This window comes from Chrysemys picta, chromosome 6 (assembly GCF_011386835.1).
Source record: "Chrysemys picta bellii isolate R12L10 chromosome 6, ASM1138683v2, whole genome shotgun sequence".
In the NCBI taxonomy this organism is placed as follows: domain Eukaryota; kingdom Metazoa; phylum Chordata; order Testudines; family Emydidae; genus Chrysemys; species Chrysemys picta.
The window spans coordinates 49728781-49748079 of record NC_088796.1 but is presented as its reverse complement, the minus strand read 5'-3'; the positions used below and the strand labels follow the sequence as shown (position 1 = coordinate 49748079).

General features: G+C 39.4%; 1 protein-coding gene across 8 annotated transcripts in view; it reads left to right on the top strand.

Moving 5' to 3' along the window:
- The window catches only part of BDP1 (B double prime 1, subunit of RNA polymerase III transcription initiation factor IIIB), an 82896-nt gene that overhangs the window by 12065 nt on the left and 51532 nt on the right, over positions 1 to 19299 (top strand). For 5 of the 8 annotated variants that reach the window (XM_065599109.1, XM_065599115.1, XM_065599114.1 and 2 more), the window contains exons 7-16: positions 3533 to 3627; positions 4221 to 4275; positions 5238 to 5381; positions 7464 to 7748; positions 9448 to 9619; positions 10739 to 10895; positions 12465 to 12547; positions 14446 to 14608; positions 17803 to 17894; positions 18702 to 18852. In XM_065599109.1, coding sequence (XP_065455181.1) covers positions 3533 to 3627; positions 4221 to 4275; positions 5238 to 5381; positions 7464 to 7748; positions 9448 to 9619; positions 10739 to 10895; positions 12465 to 12547; positions 14446 to 14608; positions 17803 to 17894; positions 18702 to 18852 — 1397 coding nt within the window. The remainder of the gene's footprint in view (positions 1 to 3532; positions 3628 to 4220; positions 4276 to 5237; positions 5382 to 7463; positions 7749 to 9447; positions 9620 to 10738; positions 10896 to 12464; positions 12548 to 14445; positions 14609 to 17802; positions 17895 to 18701; positions 18853 to 19299) is intronic. The other 3 variants (XM_065599111.1, XM_065599110.1, XM_065599113.1) reach the window with 2 other exon arrangements.

The window sequence follows — 19299 nt, the reverse complement described above, 5'->3', positions numbered from 1 at the left end:
GCTTGGTATGTGGGAAAGGAGGGCACAGAAGCCGAAAGACAATGGCTTACCATGGCTGCATGCAAGCTGAATTCTGTTGCCCGGACCTGCGTCTGTGATCTCTAGCACCAAAGCCACAGGCACTCAATATTAAGATGGAAAATGCGACCTTGTACTGAAATCACATGTGCTATGTAATGTGAATATTGTTTTTCACTATGAAAGAGCATAAGCATTGTTCTGTAAAATGTATCATTTTAAAAAATTCTCTCCTTTTTTTTTCAACCCTCCCTCCAGCAGCTGCAAATTTTTCAAGCCTCCCTCCTCCGTCCTGAAGGCTATCTCAGATAAGGCGGCGTAGAAAGAGGACGCGAGACGACATGTTCACGGAAATAATGGAATGCACCTGCAATGAAAGAGCTCATTTGAATGAGTGGAAGGACACTGTATCTAAATTTAGGAAAGATGCCAGTGAACGTGAGGTGATGAGGGACGCTCGAGATGAGAGGTGGCAGGCTGCAACGCTGGGGCTGCTGCGTGAGCAAACGGACATGCTCCGGCGTCTGGTGGAGCTTCAGGAACGGCAGCAGGATAACAGAGTGCTGCTGCAGCAGCTGTATAACCTCCCTCACCATGTTCCATATCTTCCTCACCCAGACGTGTTAGAACGCGGGGGGGGAGGGGGGGGAGGCTCCGTGCACCCTCCCACTCGACCCCAGTGGACAGCCCAACCAAAAGGCTGTCATTATATTGAATTTGTTCAGTGGCCTTTTACTTCCCTCCTATCCTCCTCCCAAACCTCACCCAGATTACCTTGTTGGTTCTCTCCCTATGTTCATAATCACTTAATAAAGAATACATGATTTTTAAACGATAGTGACTTTATTTCCTTTGAAAGAAAGCTGGGGGAACGGGGAGGGTGGGTTCCTTACAGAGAATGAATGAGTCAATAAAGGGGGCGGATTTTCATGAAGGAGAAACAAACAGAAATTTCACACTGTAGCCTGGCCAGTCATGAAACTGGTTTTCAAAGCTTCTCTGATGCACAGCGCTTCCTGGTGTGCTCTTCTAATCGCCCTGGTGTCTGGCTGCGCGTAATCAGCAGCCAGGCTATTTGCCTCAGCCTCCCACCCTGCCATAAAGGTCTCCCCCGTACTTTCACACAGATTGTGGAGCACACAGCAAGCAGAAATAACAATGGGGAGATTTCTTTGGCTGAGGTCAGAGCGAGTCAGTAGCGATCGCCAGCGACCTTTTAAACAGCCAAATGCACATTCTACCACCATTCTGCACTTGCTCAGCCTGTAGTTAAACAGCTCCTGACTCCTGTCCAGGCTGCCTGTGTATGGCTTCATGAGCCATGGCATTAAGGGGTAGGCTGGGTCCCCAAGAATAACTATTGGCATTTCAACATCCCCAACGGTTGTTTTCTGGTCCGGGAAGTAAGTCCCTTGCTGCAGCCCTTTAAACAGAGTAGTGTTCCTGAAGACACGAGTGTCATGAACCCTTCCCGGCCAGCCCACGTTGATGTTGGTGAAATGTCCCTTGTGATCCACAAGTGCTTGCAGCACCATTGAAAAGTACCCCTTGCGGTTTATGTACTGGGTACCCTGGTGCTCCGGTGCCAAGATAGGGATGTGGGTTCCATCTATCGCCCCACCACAGTTAGGGAATCCCATTGCAGCAAAGCCATCCACTATGACCTGCACATCTCCCAGAGTCACTAGCTTTCGTAGCAGCACCTGAGTGATTGCTTTGGCTACTTGCATCACAGCAGCCCCCACAGTAGATTTGCCCACTCCAAATTGATTCCCGACTGACCGGTAGCTGTCTGGCGTTGCAAGCTTCCACAGGGCTATTGCCACTCGCTTCTCAACTGTGAGAGCTGCTCTCATCTTGTTATTCTGGCGCTTCAGGGCGGGGGAAAGCAAGTCACAAAGTTCCAAGAAAGTGCCCTTACGCATGTGAAAGTTTCACAGCCACTGGGAATCGTCCCACACCTGCAACACTATGCGGTCCCACCAGTCTGTGCTTGTTTCCTGGGCCCAGAAGCGGCGTTCCATGGCTATAACCTGCCCCATTAACAGCATGATCTCCAAATCACCGGGTCCCGCAGTTCGATAGAATTCCATGTCCATATCCTCATCACTCTCGTCGCCGCGCTGCTGTAGCCTGCTCCTCGCCGCCTGGTTTTCCAGGTTCTTGTTCAGCATAAACTGCACGATAATGTGCGAGGTATTTACAATGTTCATGTCCGCTGTCTTGAGCTGAGCGGGCTCCATGCTTGCTGTGGTATGGCGTCTGCACTGTTCACCCAGGAAAAAGGCGCGAAAACGGTTGTCTGCCGTTGCTCCCTGGAGAGGGGGGAGGATATACCCAGAACCACCCACAACAATATTTTTGGCCCAATCAGGCATTGGGATCTCAACCCAGAATTCCAATGGGCGGAGGAGACTGCGGGAACTATGGGATAGCTATGGGATAGCTACCCACAGTGCAACGCTCCGGAAATCGAAGCTAGCCCCGGTACATGGACGCACACCGCCGAATTAATGTGCTTAGTGTGGCCGCATACATTTGACTTTATACAAGCTGTTTCCCAAATTCGAATTATATAAATTCGGATTAATCCCGTAGTGTAGACATACCCATAGTCAAAAAATGGTATGATCTGCAGAAGCTAAATTATTGGTTTAGAACATGCATTATTTAACTTCAAAGTATACTGTTCACAAAGGCATAGTATAGAGGGAATTGATTTTCCAGGTGGTTAAAAGCTGGTGTGAATGTGAAGCGCTTGATAACCACAGAAGCAACTTATTTTGAGTAAGCTCTTAGAACATGAAATTTATTCCTGATACATGATGATCATTTTTAATTACTTCAGTGTTTATCTTCCTGACTTAATAGCTTACTTTTTGACAAAATTACATTGTTTAAGTTTTAGAGAAGAAATCTTCTCCAAACTGCTCTTTACTGGAGTGAATAGTGTTAGTAGTACCTGAATCACCTCTCCCTTCTTCTTAAGTCATGACATGAGGAAAATATTTTTCAGGAGGCATGCTGTTATTTAGTGTATTCCACTGTGAAGGGTGGGGAATCAGAATAATTTCAAGGTTATTGGATATATATTCACTTATAGTAATTAGCTTGATCTGTTTTCCATGTTGCTAGATGCTCAGAAGCCACACTGATGCCGTAAGTACCCAGAGAAACATTTATACAGCATTCCTCAGTAGTATCAAGATGCTTTACAATGTGATGAGCAGAAAAAGTATAAAATAAAGCAAACTCAAATAAAAATAACTTTGAATACAGGGGTAGTTGGGTGAAATGTAATGGCCTGTGGTTTACAGAAGTTCAGATGATCCCTTATGGCCTTAAACTCTGTGAAACTATGAACTGGAATAATGGTCTGGTTTGGAATTTAGCTCTGTCTGAATATATTGGGTATACATATTTTTTTTACTCTTAAATGTAAAGATTTTGGTTCATGTAGTAAAAAGGATGATGGCATTCAATACTTACTTGTGTATGTCTATTTTTGTTACAGAAACTGACATGTTCTTCTTAGCTATTAGCATGGTAGGAACAGACTTCTCTCTCATTGGTCAGCTGTTTCCTCACAGAGCAAGAACAGAGATTAAGGTAAGTAAAGCAGAGAATGATATTACCAGTGCAATTGTCAGCATTTACTTTTGTTCTCAACCTCTTGCATGCTGTTTAAACAGTATTTTAGTATTAATAACTTTTGATGGTATATGGTTTGGGGGTAAAGTTTGTGGTAACAGTACATTTTCAGAATGTAGTTAATATCCAGAGTAATATGTCTGAAATGGATAAGGTGCTTCTTGATCTGATACAAATTAGTTAAACTTCCCAATTTGAAGTAGATACATTTGTAACTCAAACCAGTGTGTTATACCTCTACCCCGTTATAACACTAATTCAGATATAACGCAGTAAAGCAGTGCTCCGGGGGGCGGGGGGGGCACACTCTGGCGGATCAAAGCAAGTTTGATATAACGCAGTTTCACCTATAACACGGTAAGATTTTTTGGCTCCCGAGGACAGCGTTCTATCGGGGTAGAGGTGTAGTTACAACTTTATGTCCTTGTGGGCAATGTTTTCACTAACTAAAGGAGTATTTTATCCTAATTTGCTACCTTTTATATCTGTAGTACTGTAACATTTGCTTAGTGGAGAAGGATTAATATAATTTACAATATACATTTTTTCAGAACAAGTTTAAACGTGAGGAAAAAGCAAATGGATGGAGGATAGATAAAGCGTTCAGTAAGTTTTTACTTAACTAAATTCTTCTGATTAAGTGTTATGAATATGTAATTTTTTTTTGCTTTAGTTTGTTTGATCCAATAAATTAATTCTACAATAGGGTGTTTGTTTGTAATACTTAACATTTAGAGATTAATGTAGTGGTTAAAGTACAAGACTGAAAGTAAAATTTTTAGCTTTTAGTCACAGCTCTGTTGTTGATTTGGTGTCTAATTTGGGCTAAGCATATACTTTCTCTGTGCCTCAGAGTCTTTCTGTGAAATGGGGAGTAATATTTAACTATCTCACATGTAGGATCCATTAGTTACTAATTGTAGAGCACTCTGAGAATCTTGAATGACAAGTGCTGTATAGGTACTACTGTTATTTTCATGAAATGTCAGGGTCTACTTCATTTAGCACAGTGGTTCATAATTTGATATTGTGATGCAACCTGAATATTTGTTGTTTTTTCAGAATTTTCCAAGCGATTATGTGAAACTCTCTCTTAAGCTGTGTCTACGCTGCCTCTTTCAGCACTAAAACTGTAGTCGTTCAGGGGTGTGAAAAGACACACCCTTGAGTGACAAAAGTTTTAGCGCTGAAAAGTGCCAGTATAAATAGCTCTTTATTGCCAGGAGCTGCACTCCCGGCGATAAAGCTACCACTGCTTGTTCGGGGTGCGTTTTTTATTGTTGGGAGAGCTTTCCCATGGTGATATAGCATGTCTGCACAGCTCACGTCGCAACCTTTGTTTTAAAACTAAACTTCTGCACGCCTAATATGTTACCTCTGGTCTCTGCAAGCTTTCAGTGCCACTTGTATAAAAAAAAAACTGACTAGTCATTAAACGTGCAGTATGGAAAGTGGTGGTTGGGCGTGGAAATCATAAATGAAGTATTTGTTTTAAGAAAGCAGAAGTTTGAATAATTTTATTAACTGTGAAATATTACCTTTTATATTTCACTCTTTTAATTGGACAGAGGAAAAGCGACCATTTGACTTTGAATTCTTTGCCCAGTTGCTTGAGGAGGTACTGGCAGATGAGAAAAAGAGGAAGCAAAAAGCTACTAAAAGACAAAGTTCAAAAGAGAAGAAGCCACACAAATCTCGGAAAAAGCAAAAAGGTACTTAATTTAAAATTTTCTGTTCAAGATAGTAATATGGAATAATACTGTTCTAGTGCTTCACTATTGGGTCATTGAACAAGAAAAAAAATCCTCTAAGAAATGTCATACTTCACTGTTCTGAAAAGATTTCTTTCAGGCAATGGGAGACTTGGGTGACATCATTGGATTCCTAAAAGGACTTTTTTTCAGTTCTTAATTTGCTCATTTAGAGGATAGTATTAGCCAATTTCTAGAGAGGTATCTTGTATGAAATAAAATTGTACTCCTTATCCAGGTTACAGTTGGTTTGGAATCTTGTATTTCTGTTTTGGAGTATCTCAACTTGATCTGTTAATAAATATCTTCATAGGGTGCTCACAAATTCACTTTAAGGCTTTGCCACAGGCATTGAAAGCCCTTCATATTGATACACTCTTATTTAGGTGATTTTGATTTCTCTAGATCCAATTTCTCATGTTGCTATAGTTTTGACTTGCCCTCACCCACTATAAATTTGCAAGTATAATTCTCTTTAGTGAGATGCATATAGCTGGCTCACTTTCTCAGTTTAAAATATAGCGTAAGATTTATTTTCTTGTTACTCTTAATCTTTTAATTTTTTATAAAGTACTTCAGTGCTTGTGAAAAGAATTTCATTAATTTTTATACATGTTTTGCTTTAGCAGTAGTGTAAAACTATTTATAGTTTTTTAAATGTAATTTTGTGACTCTCTGAACTGTCAAAAGCTGTTTCAGGAAAAATGGCATTGAGAACAATATGTGAAAAGTTTTTACAAAGGTGAGACTGTCTAGGAAGTAGCAGCCAAAAAAGTAATTTTTAAAGACCATTGTTGTCTTTAGAAATTTACTTGCCTGAAATTACTAGATAAGATTATGAATATGAGTTAATGGAAATCATGCTGTCTTTTCCTACCTGGTGGATTTCACACCACATGTAAAATGTTAAGTTTTTAGTTGTGGGCTAAAAAATAAACCTATTTTGTACTTAATGTAGTATAAAAGGCATGTTTCTTTACTCTTGTGTTGCACTTTGGATTTGTCACTTATACTGGTGGGGAGGGGAATGGCAAAAATTAGTGTAAAAATATTAAAATGCAAAGTAAAAACAGGTTTCAGAGTAGCAGCCGTGTTAGTCTGTATCTGCAAAAAGAACAGGAGTACTTGTGGCACCTTAGAGACTAACAAATTTATTTGAGTATAAGCTTTCATAGTGGGCTGTAGCCCACGAAAATTTATGCTCAAATTCGTTAGTCTCTAAGGTGCCAAAAGTAAAAACAGTTACTCATGGTGTTTAGCACTGTATACAAATCAATATTTTTGCAGTGATTGACTATTGGTATTTCAGAATGTTTTAAAAAGAAAAGGTAATTGTCATTTTTAGAAGCTATTTCCCAAAACCAGAAAACAATCTGCCTAGAAAGTTTAGGTTCCTAATACTTCTGAATACTGTAGTATATACTAAAAGTAATTAGATAAATTCTTTGAACTACCATAGCATAATATGCCATATGCAGCCACAAATTAAGCTCTACCCACAATAGTAGGATTTTTTTCCCCAGGAAGACAAGTACACCTCTACCCCAATATAATGCTGTCCTTCGGAGCCAAAAAATTTTATTGCGTTATAGGTAAAACTGCGTTATATCAAACTTGCTTTGATCCGCCGGAACGCGCAGCCCTGCCCCCTGGAGCACTGTTTTACCACATTATATCTGAATTCGTGTTATATCGGGGTTAGAGATGTATCTACTTTTCATGTTGTAGTAAAATCAATGTAACTACCCAACTTAAAAACCACAAGGACAAAGCAATGTGCATTGAGTACAGAATGACATTTTTAACAATTTCAGATTCAAGGACTGTCCCCCAAATGTGTGTTGCAGCATCAATTAACCGGTGCTGAGACTTGATTGCTTCTGGTTGGTTGTTTGCCAAAACATTTCTTTAGGACTCTATTGCTATATCTGACAGCATATTGCCATGGATAGATGAATGCACCAGACATTGATAATGGAAAGACCTTTGAGATTCCTAGTTTATAATGCTAATATATTTACCTGGAACTGTACTGTCTGATAGCTAAAGTTGTCAGTGAAGACGCAGATAATGACCAGGAAGATCCTCAGGGTATCAGAATTTCTGATGCAGAAACAGAAGTGGATGCTGGGACAGCTGAGAAGGAGAATGAAGAATCTCTGAGTGTCTCTGAACAGACAGAAGAACAGATTATATTGGAGCCAGTGACAACCAAGAAGAAGAGGAAAAAGAAGAAAAAAGATGATTCTGAACTGGAAGTGGAGAATCTGGCTGAAGAGGGAGCTGCCCCCACAAAACCAGCTAAGGGGGGGAAATCCAGCAATAAAAGTAAGATTAAAATGCTTAACCATAATCCATCCTTCTGCTGTTGGCATTGTCCCAGTTTGTTGTGCGTTAGCTACCCCGTCGGATTATAAGCCTCAAATTTTAGCCTATAGAAGTACTTGATGTGTTCTCTTTGGGCCTTTGTATGGTATAAAAAATAACATGTAGGTACTATTGTTGGTTCGGAAAGGATGGTAATTGTTTTCATTCAACTTAAGTCTAACAATTACCATCCTCTCTTAGTTTACCTGTACCCTCTTTAATGCACCTCCTTCTTGGAAGCCTGGGAGAATACACAGGCTTTGCAGTGTGCTCTGAAGATCAACAGACCATTGGGGAAGAAAGGCCCTCAACTAAAGCTCATTTCTCAAAAAATGCCTGGCAGCCAGTCCCCTCTCTTTTTAAACAGGAAGGCGCTTAGCTTCAGTACCTTGGTTGATATCAAGTGCCATTTACTGCATATGGAGAGAGTTCATCTCTTTGGTACCCAGGACTCCAAACCATTTAAGGTTTTGAAGTGAAAACAGATTGAATGACATATGGAAACAAATTGGATCTTTCATTGCAGACCTTGAAGCACAGACATAATTTATGAAGCACCTCTAAGCAAGAGCGCTACCACTTTCTGGACTACCTGACGTTTCATGGTGGTCTTTAGATATAACTTCTGATATCACATTACAGCAATCCAATCTATTATGGAATATTGTTTGGTTTAAACCACTGAGGTTGCACAGGTGAGATCTCAGCTATGTTAATAAACAGTATGGATCACCCTCGAAAATGTAGTTGGGAAAAATATATCATGAATTCATAAACCTTTTGGTGAAAGTTTTATGTCCTGTTTCATTTTAAAGGGCACTGTCAGGTAGTTTTGGCCCCAAATCTAAAAAATTTTAAACAGATCTCCAAATAGCCCCCATTAAAATATTTTATTTTTAAAAAATCAACCTAGTTTTTGTTGAGATGTAGAAATTTTCCTTAGAAGTGTTTAAAACTTTGCAACATTATTATGTGAAAATTGGATGGTGAAACTGCCTAGAAGTTCCAAACTGAATGGGGTGCGAACCAGTAAATTAAATCTAAATTTTTTTAAACCTCTTTGACTGTTGATTAATGTAGGTAAAGAAAATGTTTAAAATTTTAACCTGAATTCCTTTTCAATTTACTATAAATTACAATATAACCTTTATAATTACATAAGCCTACAACTTGTCATGGAAAAGGTAGCGTCATTTTTGGTAACGGACAAGTGACATCTGTTCAATGACGCAACCATTGTTTAAAAACAAAATCTCCAAACGCAATATTGTTTTCTTTGTAGACTTCAACTTTTACTCAGTTGGAAGAAAGTGACTTTCTTTTTCCTGATTGTAGCAACAAATCTGAATTTAGCCCAAAGTTTCAAACTTTAGCTATCTATACCCATAAGTCTGAACTTTCATAGTGAAATGATTTTTTTTTTTTTGGTTGCCTTAATTTTTGAGGTGCCCAGTCAGAAACACTTTAAATGCTAGATTTTTCTGAAATTCAGGTCCCTCTCGGGTGTCTCAAATTGGTTCTCAAAATAACTTCTAAAATTGAAGCCCTATTTTTGTTGTGTGTATTGGTGTTTTCTCTTGTGGATGTTTTGGAATCTGTACCTAACATTACCAGGCATTTTCTGGAAATACATATTAAACACTTAACAATTTGCTAACAGAAAAAAATGCAGTGTCTGGTATGAACAGTGCTAATCGTACTGAATGTGGGGAGGAACTGGATGTTCTTAATCAAGAAAATGTGGATGAGACTCCTGTCCTGGTGGAGCAAGAATCACATTCCTGCTTACAACTGAATGATAAAACAGAAGAAAATTATCTCGATTTAGCCAGGTAACTTTTGCTACAAACACAGCAAGAAATGGTTTGATTTTTAAAATTAGTTTTGTTTTGTTACCATCACATTCATTGGTGAAGATGGGGTCTTTGGTTTCCATGTGTTGTCAAGCTTTGCCCTCAAGGGTGGTGGACTCACTTGCTTTAATTTTATACCTGCAACATGATCCTTCCCCTGAAAGCCTCCTCTTAACTTAATAAAAATTAATGCTAAACCCCCATTTAGTGATTCTTTAAATCCAAAATTTCTCTCATTTTTGGGATGTACGTCAAGACCAGTGACTTATTCCAAACCTTTCCCTAAAGCTTTAAGGAAAATGTGATGGTACTACTAAAATAGAGCTTAGTAACATTACTACTGTACTTTGTGGCGGGTGTGGGGAGAAGGGGGGCTTCTGTACACTTTTTACTATAAAATGTGTCTTCTGTAACACTTGTGGGGAAACAAAACTATACTTAGTTTCATACTGAGTTGAAACATAACCAGGTTTTCTGCAAAGATGCAATTGTTTTTGGTCATGAACTTTGAGAAACTTTTTTACAGTATATAGCACTTCACTTTGTGTCACTAATTTCCATGTTTACTAAGGAGATTTTCTTATCACCGTTACACAGATATTTTTGATGTTTTGTAAATGACGAGATATTTGAGGAAGAGCTATAACACTTTTAATAAGTCTCTGGGTTGAAGTACAACTTCATTGTGTTGATGAAGCTCTTCTTGATATTCTCTGTTCCATATTAGATTTTCTCTGTAAAATGAGAGCGTTCCTGTAGCCAATTCAGAATATTCAAAAGCTTTTTTGCTTTTAAAATAATTCTTCATCTGTAGTGCTTAAAAGACATTTTATTAAGATTAAACTAAAGCTTTTCAGAGCTTATGTATTTGGTTGCAAGAACTTTTATATAGACGAAGGGAATGAAGTTGGCAGTCATAAAATTTGGCAGGTTCAATAGAATGCTTAAAATTTCTGCACATTGTCCGGTTGGGCAAATGCACAGTGGTAGCACTGTATATTTAATAACTCCATAGTGCAATTTGATCCTGCAGCCCTGATTAACTTGTGTGTGGAAAAAGTACTGATGTTACATTTTCTCTGAATGCCTTATTTTCAGCTTTCAAGATACTAGTGCTGGATTAATAGAAACTGAATCTTCTGAACCAGAAACTCCAGATATCATCTCTGGGTCACAGGATTGGCAACCTTCAAAATCTCAAGCTTCAGGTACCAGAAATGAAAAAGGAAATGGTGAAGAGACCAGTGAAGCAAAGGTACCTTTTGTTGTTATGGATCTTTTTGGTCTCCAGTAATCCTTCTCACATTACTAGTAGCATTCACATAAAATAAAGATTTCTTTGATAAATATCTCATAACATACTCATATACAGCTCAGCACACAAAGTCATTAAACCTGGAAATATCACCAGAAGTTAAATAAGTTGCCAGTCAGTGGGATAAATTATTTTTATTGGTTTTATTTTAGTAGACCAAAGTGATTCAAGGAATATCATGTTCGGATTGGGTTTATCTCATAGTGCAAAAATTTAGAGGTGCTGTTTAAACTGTTCATTAGCTTTCCAAAACAAAGACTATGAAGGAGAAAATTCCACTATTAAAATTCAATGTTTTCCGTTGTCTTGGAGCCCAGTCCTGCAGGGACTTGGTACCATGTGCTTGCTAGAATAACTAGTAATGCCTGTCTGAAGGAGTCCTTTAATATTTTAATCTTTCTAAGACAAATAATGGTCTTGTGGCTGAAGCCTGGGAGGGGTCAGGAGATACTTCCTATGCTACCTTGGGGAAGTCGCTTAAACTCTTGACCCTCAATTTCACCATTCATTTATATTTAAAAAATAAGTAAACTTCCCCATTTTTACTGGGAGGTTGGCTAATTCTAATCTTTGTGAAGCACCTTGAATTCCTTGAGTAGGAAGAAATACAACACTCTTCTGCCTCAGAAGAATTGAAGTGGACAGAATAGCCTAGACTCTGTAATGTGCCTCAGTCCTGCCTACAAACCAGAACTAAACAGATATGTTTTCAGCAGGGCTGGCTCTGGCTTTTTTGCCGCCCCAGACAAAAAAGCCTCCCACGGCCCCCCGCCCCCTGGCGGGGAGCGCAGCAGGGGAGGGCGCCAAGCCCGGCCGCGGCCCTGCTCTCCCCGGGTGAGCGCCGCCCCCCTCTAGGTGCCGCCCCAAGCACATGCTTGGAGGGCTGGTTCCTGGAGCCGGCCCTGGTTTTCAGGCCAACTAGCTATGACAATATATTGCTATTGTAACAGGAAGGACAGCCTTAAGAAAAGCCTGGAGTCTCAAGTCATCACAATCAGAATGCTTATGTTACGATCAGTAATGTTTTTACGTTGTAGATTACATGTGCTGTGGTTAAGTGAATTTAATTTGATGCATAATGAATCTCCTTTGCAATCTGAAAATGCCAAACCATTCAGTATAGGAAATACACCCCTTTGAGGATATTTATGTGATGAAACAACTGTAGATAAAAGGAGAAAAATAATTTTATGTAGCAGAAATGCTTTTGTTCTTATATAATAGGTAGATTTTATATTTTGCTATATCTGTTGATCAAGAATAATTCCCTTTATCATTCTTGCTTTTTGCAATAATGCCTCGTGATCTCTGGTGGAAAGATTATTTAAAGCCTACAGCCAACATAGTTAAAATTGGTACTAGAATCTCACTCACTCGATTTAACTGAAAGATGAAAGAGAAGCCTTGTTTTCACTTTCATTTGACACCAATATTTAACTGTCTTGTAGCAAGAGTTTCTTCACTATTGCAGGAATCAGGAATTCTAAATATTACTTTGTTTCCACATAGAACAATGAAGTATGTGATTTATATAAACCAGATGAAAAGGAAAGTACAGCAGGAAAAAGCCATGATTCTAAATCTGAAACAATGTGAGTAGTTATTCTGCCTAGCAGTAATATTCTACTGGGAGTTAAATCTATGTTTCTCTAATTTGGGGGTGGGGTAGGTATGTGTGTTATAAAATCTGTTCACATGGCATAGCAGGTGGTCTTTTGTTCCTCTTTATTTTAAAAATACTTCAAATAGAACTAAGTTTCTGTTGCCAAAGAATGGTGCTTATAGTAAACTTCAAAATGTTGCATAGGGACAAGTAAGTTATTTTGGTTTTAATGAGAGTTACGGCTTGTGCAACTTAGGCCTGGTCTACGTGAGGGGTGTGTGTGTGGGGGGGAATCGATCTAAGTCACACAACTTCAGCTACGTGACTGAAGTCGACGTACTTAGATCTACTCACCGTGGTGTCTTCACTGCGGTGAGTTGCTCTCCCGTCTACTCCACCTGCGCCTCTCGCTCCGGTGGAGTACCGGAGTCGACGGGAGTGCGCTTGGTGGTTGATTTATCGCGTCTATACTAGACGTGATAAATCGACCCCTGGTGGAGCGATTGCTGCCCGCTGATCCTCCGGGTAGTATAGACGAGCCCTTAGTATACCAAGATCTTGGGGGTTCATTGTCAGGATAATAGCGCTGAATGAGTAAGGGGTGGGGATTGAATTAATCTAGTATGTAGTAGTGTACTATTCAGATCTTCTGATCATTATGCCATACTACAGCATACTAACTTCCTTCTGCTGTCTCCAACCTAGGGCCTGATCTACACTAACCCCCCAATTCGAACTAAGGTACGCAACTTCAGCTTTGTGAATAACGTAGCTGAAGTCGACGTACCTTTGTTCGAACTTACCACGGTCCAGATGCGGCAGGCAGGCTCCCCTGTCGACTCCGTGTACTCCTCGCGCCGAGCAGGATTACCGGAGTCGACGGGGAGCACTTCTGGGTTCGATTTATCGCGTCCAGACAAGATGCGATAAATTGAACCCAGAAGTTCGATTGCCTGCCGCCGAACCAGCGTGTAAGTATAGACAAGCCCTAGGACTACTGCCTTTTTCATGTTTTGTGTCAAGCTGCATTAGGATTGTAACTGGAATTTAATCAAACACACAACAGTATACAAAACTTATTTTTATTAAACAGCGCAACCTTAAATGCTTTGATAAGAGAAGTTTATGTATCCAAAACATGTTTCAAATTTACAACTAAAGTATTTATTAAAGGAATAGAGGAATTAACTGTAGTCAATTAAACTGATTATTTCAGGTCAGCCTGAGAAAATTTTCAAATATGCTTAAGTGAAAGTCTTGTCTAAGTCTCCTGAAAATGAGAGAGTCTCCTAAATTACTTAGGCTGACCTATTGTGCTATATTTATAAAGCTTGACCTCAAAAGTTAAATGTTTTCCACCTGATTCTTTCTTTATATAGGAAAGCAGCCTTTAATTCTGAGTTTTTAATAGAGGTTCATGGATTCAGCATATTTTTTACTTAAATGTTTTAAGAGATTATCAGTTTAGGCCTTAACATATTTTGTGTTAAATTCCGATTTCATTTTAAATAGGTTTATTTTTAAAAAGAAAACTTATTATAATTCAAATAACCATAAAAATAATTTTTTACTTTTCAAAAAAAATATTTTTTTATCCACCCTGGAACTGTTACATTTTCTAATATTCTCTTTGGAGGTGTGGCCCCATACAGTGCTGAAAACTAGTAAACTTATGAAGAATGTCCTTACACACTTACAAAAGATTCTGTACTTTCAAGAAATAAAGCATACCCACAAATGGCATAGAACACAGTAATGATTTCTGTCAGTTACTGTTTTATTGTATGTAATATGTAGATAACATGTTTTTGGAGGATATATTTGATCATATAAAGTACTGAATTTCTTTGCTGTGAATATTATAAGCTATTGTTTTTGTATCTTAAGGGAAACTGAAAAAGCTGCTGCTGGAAAGCCATCCGTGAGAGGACGCCTGCAGAGACCTAAACCCAACTTAGCAAGGGCATCTGGAAAGACAGAAGCAACAGTCCAAGAGAAATCTGAGGTCAAGATTTCTTCTTCAGAGCCTACAGAAGGGGCTGAAAAAATGGTGGGGAGCAGCAATGTTAATTGCAAATGCTAACAATTTTGTGTTATATCCACTTGTAAAAGTTGATCTCCTAAACCTTGGTGACCTATTCTGTGGCTCATCTGACTACTTGTATAGCAATTGCTTATACATAGATGATCAAGTCAAGCGTGTTGGTTTTAGTGATTAGCAGCATATCTGATTACTTCACATCTGAAGCAGTTGAGCTTTATCCAAAGAGGGCATGGAATGTCAAAACCAGGGGATGGACTTAGTGGATCTCTCACAAGATAGGCTATGTTTGAAGCTTGTTCTTGGCACCTGGAGGTGAAATTGAGGTTCCTTAGCGGAATTGTCCCAAAGCGGTGACTTGAACTGAGATGATGGCTCGGTAGATTAAACACATTTTTAAATAGGGGTAGATGTGACATGTCTTGCACCTTAAAGAGCAGATTCTGCAAGGTGACTTGTCACATAATGTCAGGAGGGTTGATATTGGACAAAACCGGCAGCCAGGCCAGGTTAGTTGGTTAATGGTACCTATTATATGCATGGTTTCATGTAGCTGAGTGTCTGTTAGTCCTATATGAAAAGAGCTTACTGGAGAGTAATACTCTGCTACAAAATAGCATAAGGCGAAGCCCAGAGTTTGTGTTTGTACGTTAGCTCCCAAGGTAGAACCAGCTAATTTGCTGATATCGTTGTTGGCTGTTTTTATTTTCAGCAACATCTTAGTAAGGCATTCCTGGGAAATCAAGATGTGGTCCAGTGTGACACCCAGATACACTGGCTTTGGGTCATTGTCCAGCCTGTGTCCATTCGGGAAGATATTGAGCTGTTTGTTGGCCTTTGTCTGGTATAGAGGAAAGCAACTGGACGCTGTCTTTTTTGGTGATAGGTTTAAGTCTCCATCTTTTACAATAGTGAGCCATATCTTTCATATTAGCATTCGGGACTTCTTCTGTGTGACTGAAATCCTGGTTCTTTACTGCCAGACAGATTAGTGTGAATCTAAAATGCAGTGATTGGGAAGGTTCTGTCAAGTAATTTGTACATACAACTTAGTAAAGCGATGGGGAAGTAGTAATTTTGCAAGTCACTGGGCATTTTCAGGTTTTGACAGGGCTATTACTTTTGCTCTCTGCTAGATCTTGGGTATTTTATTCTTGTGGGTGACGTGAGTTAGAAACATGGGTAGCCATTGTCTGCTAGTTTTCCCTTATTCTTCAGCAACTTGGTGGAGTTGTTATCAAAGCCACAGGCTTTACCTGTTTTCAGTGTTTTGATTGCCCATTCTATTTCATCTGTGGTGAAAGGCTGGAAATCTTTTCAGTATCAGATATACCCTCTTTGTATTGCACCATTTGTTCTTTATCTCTCCTTCAAACTTTCTGTCCTTCATCCACTTCTGCGGAATTTGTCTGGGGGATAACAATACTATATGGAGAGACTGAACAATGGCATTGTGCTGGAGGCTTCTGAGCAGCACCAAGTTTTCTGATTAGTGCCCAGGCTTTGCTGTTGTCTCTTGATATGTTTAGTTCCATGGTAGATTGCTCCCATCTTGCTCTTATAGAAGTGTTCAAGCTGTCTAAAAGATGTGTGGTGATGTCTGGATTGCCACGTCTTCACGTTGCTTGAGGAGTTCTGCAAACTCCTCATCTAGGCAGGGAATATAGGTCTTATAACTCAGGCCGTACTTCATTTGCGATATTGCTAAAATTGCGGATCCTGCAATATTAGGCCTCCATCACAATTTTGATTTTAATTAGCTTACTTTGCACAGTCTACAATTTTGCATACATTTTAAGTATGCAGTTAGTATTGTACTAACATTCAATGGCTGTAAAAAGCTAACGTGACTGGACTTGATTTCTATAGCAGTTGTGTTTAAGACTTTCTCTTCTGAATTTTATATTGTACCAGTTCCCTTTTTTTTTTTTTTTTTAAATGAATGTAATATAGTTGTAGCAAAATGTCTGGCTATCAAAAAAAATGAGCAGGCATAACACAATACTTGAGTGTTTATATTGTTCCAGCAATTTTTTTAAACAAATAGGTCTACTCTTGCTTTTTCCAAATTACCACTATTAATAAAGGTCCATTATTATTTTTCTTCTACGATTTTCCATGCAGCTCAGCTGCAATTGTTTGAAGATCATCCTGCAGTTCATGTAGGGCCTTACAACAACCTCTTGGAATTTACTGCATGTAAGTTGCTTCAGTAGAGATGTTGTGTGGGATACAAGCTTTGTGAATTGTGTGAAGCTGGGCCAGGTTGCTTTCTGATCGTTTCAGCAAGGGTTAATATTGATACTTACGACAGGTATGGTTACTTCAACTTTGGTAAAAATCAGACTATGCTGACTATGTGGGAAGTTTTTCATTATGCTGCTTATAGCTTAAAGTAGGTGATGGCTTGTGCTGGTGATCCAGGTGAGGTCAGGGGAGTAGTCTTGCTTCCATCTGGGAGAATGAAAAGTACTCTGTTTGGATTATGGATGAGGTGAACACCATAGACTGAAACCCAGTCCGAAAGGTCGACTCCATTTTGATCTGACTCTATATCTCCAGGTATTGTGTTGGCTTTTAAAACCTGTCAGGCTGTGGGAGCTTAGGAATAATATTTGGGGGAGGGCAGGGTTGGTTAGCGTGCATGTACCCTTTTGCCATTCTGAAATGATACTCTCTCAACATCAGAGGTCTGAATTAGATTGGAGTGGTTCCATGCCAGCAAGATCTGCTCTAACATAGGTAGCGTGGCCCCATTTGCTATGCAAAGGGTAACTCACGAGGTCATAACCTGTGGTGTTAAGGCAGCTGGCAGAAAGTGAGTTGATGTGTCTCCTGAAGACAGATTACGTCCATTTATGTTTGGAGGCTAGGGACTGGAGAATAGAACATTCAGCACATGAGACCTTCAGCATTTAGCTGAAGGATTTTCAGGGATGGGACAATGACCAAAGCTTCTTGATCATGGTTAAGATCTCTGAGATCACTTGAAAGTCCATGCTGGCCAGGATCTGACATGTTTAGTTGGTGCTTTGGTTTCTGTTAACGAAGCAGGATACTTCTGGGGTATACAGTGGGAATGTAGCTGCATTATACCCCATCTGACCACTGACTTTGCAAATCAAATTTGACTCAAATGCTCTATCTCTCATCTCTCTGTCCTCTATATAAAAAAACAAATATATTTTTTTATTTTAATTCAGTGTACCATGGAAGCTGGTGAAGGTAACACAGCTGAAATCACCAGAGATGAAACCACAGGAAGAGAAATCAAAGCCTTAGAGACTGAATCCCAGTGAGTATTCAGAGATCAGTTTATCATATCGTCTTTGCTTTAACTCTTAACTGTTTACTGCAGTGTCTTCTAGTTTATTGCATACAATGGTCTGTTGTAGTCCTTCCATAGGCTGGTCTGATGAACTATGATGGAAGTGCAAACTGAGGAGACAAGTGTGAATCCTTAACTTGGCTTCTAGATTTCCTAGGACAATATGGAATGACAATATCATGGAAGTGTTGCACTCCTCTCCTGGGAGGCTGAAGAGAGCCAGACTTCATACAATACCAAACCATTCTTTTTAATTCAGAAGTTTTATCAATGATGATTTGAACCTTACTGGGGGGAAGGGGAGAGGAATTCAGTGATAAGATGTCCAGGGAGGAGGAGTTGAAACTACACAGGGATTAAAAATAGACTTTCATAAAGGTATATACTTTGATTCTTCCCCACATTCCACAGCTTGATGCCTAGCTTCTGAAGATTGGAGCAGGAACTATAGAGAGTAAGCCACATAACTCTGTTACAGAGTTTGGAAGACCTAATGCTAGTGGAAGGGGCCAAAAGACTGACTATAAATATTTCAACAAGTGGATCATAGGATTTTCTATAGTGTTTCAGATAAAAGCAGCTTCTGCACGTCAAAGAAATGTACAAACAGATGCAAAAAAACCAATACCCCAAAGGATCTGTATTTAAGATCCTTTTTTAATAGAGAAAATTGTGCAGGTCATTGAAAATCATCTTTCTTATGTCTGAGATGACATTAATAGGCTTGATGGCACAAATGCTGATTCTGAATGCCATACTTTTTTTCTTGTTTAGAGAAAAAGCTGTTACTGAAAAAGCAGCAATGAGAGGGCGTCGGCAGCGATTTAAACCTAATGTAGTAGGAGCATCTGGGAAAAAAGAAGCTCCTGTCCAAGGTGAAGGAAAGAACAAAACTCCTCAAGAGCCTGAGGGAGCAATTGAAAAGGTATTTAACAGAATAAAACTAACTGGAAATGATAAACATTTGTATTTTGTCAAGTGGCTAGAAAAATAAGCCTCTATACCTAATCATGTTGTTGTTTGTCCTTTTGTTGCTGAGTGTAACCAGAAGTCTCAGTCAACAAGCCGTGTAATGGATTTTTGTTCTACGTTTATCGCTTATATTGTGGTAGAACCTGGAGGCCAAAATCAGGTTGCGAGCTTGATTGTGCTAGGCACTGTACAAACTTACAGTAAGTGACGGTCCCTGCTCCAAAGAGCATACCATCTAAAAGGGTAGATGTTGGCCTGTTGGACATAGTTCCCATTAGCTTTCACAGTGCAGTGGCCTCAAGATGTCTTCTGTGACTGATATGAAGACATCTCTAAGGTCCTCTGCTGTGTAGGACATATCCATACCTTAACCTACAAACCTGGTATCTTTTAGGCTCAG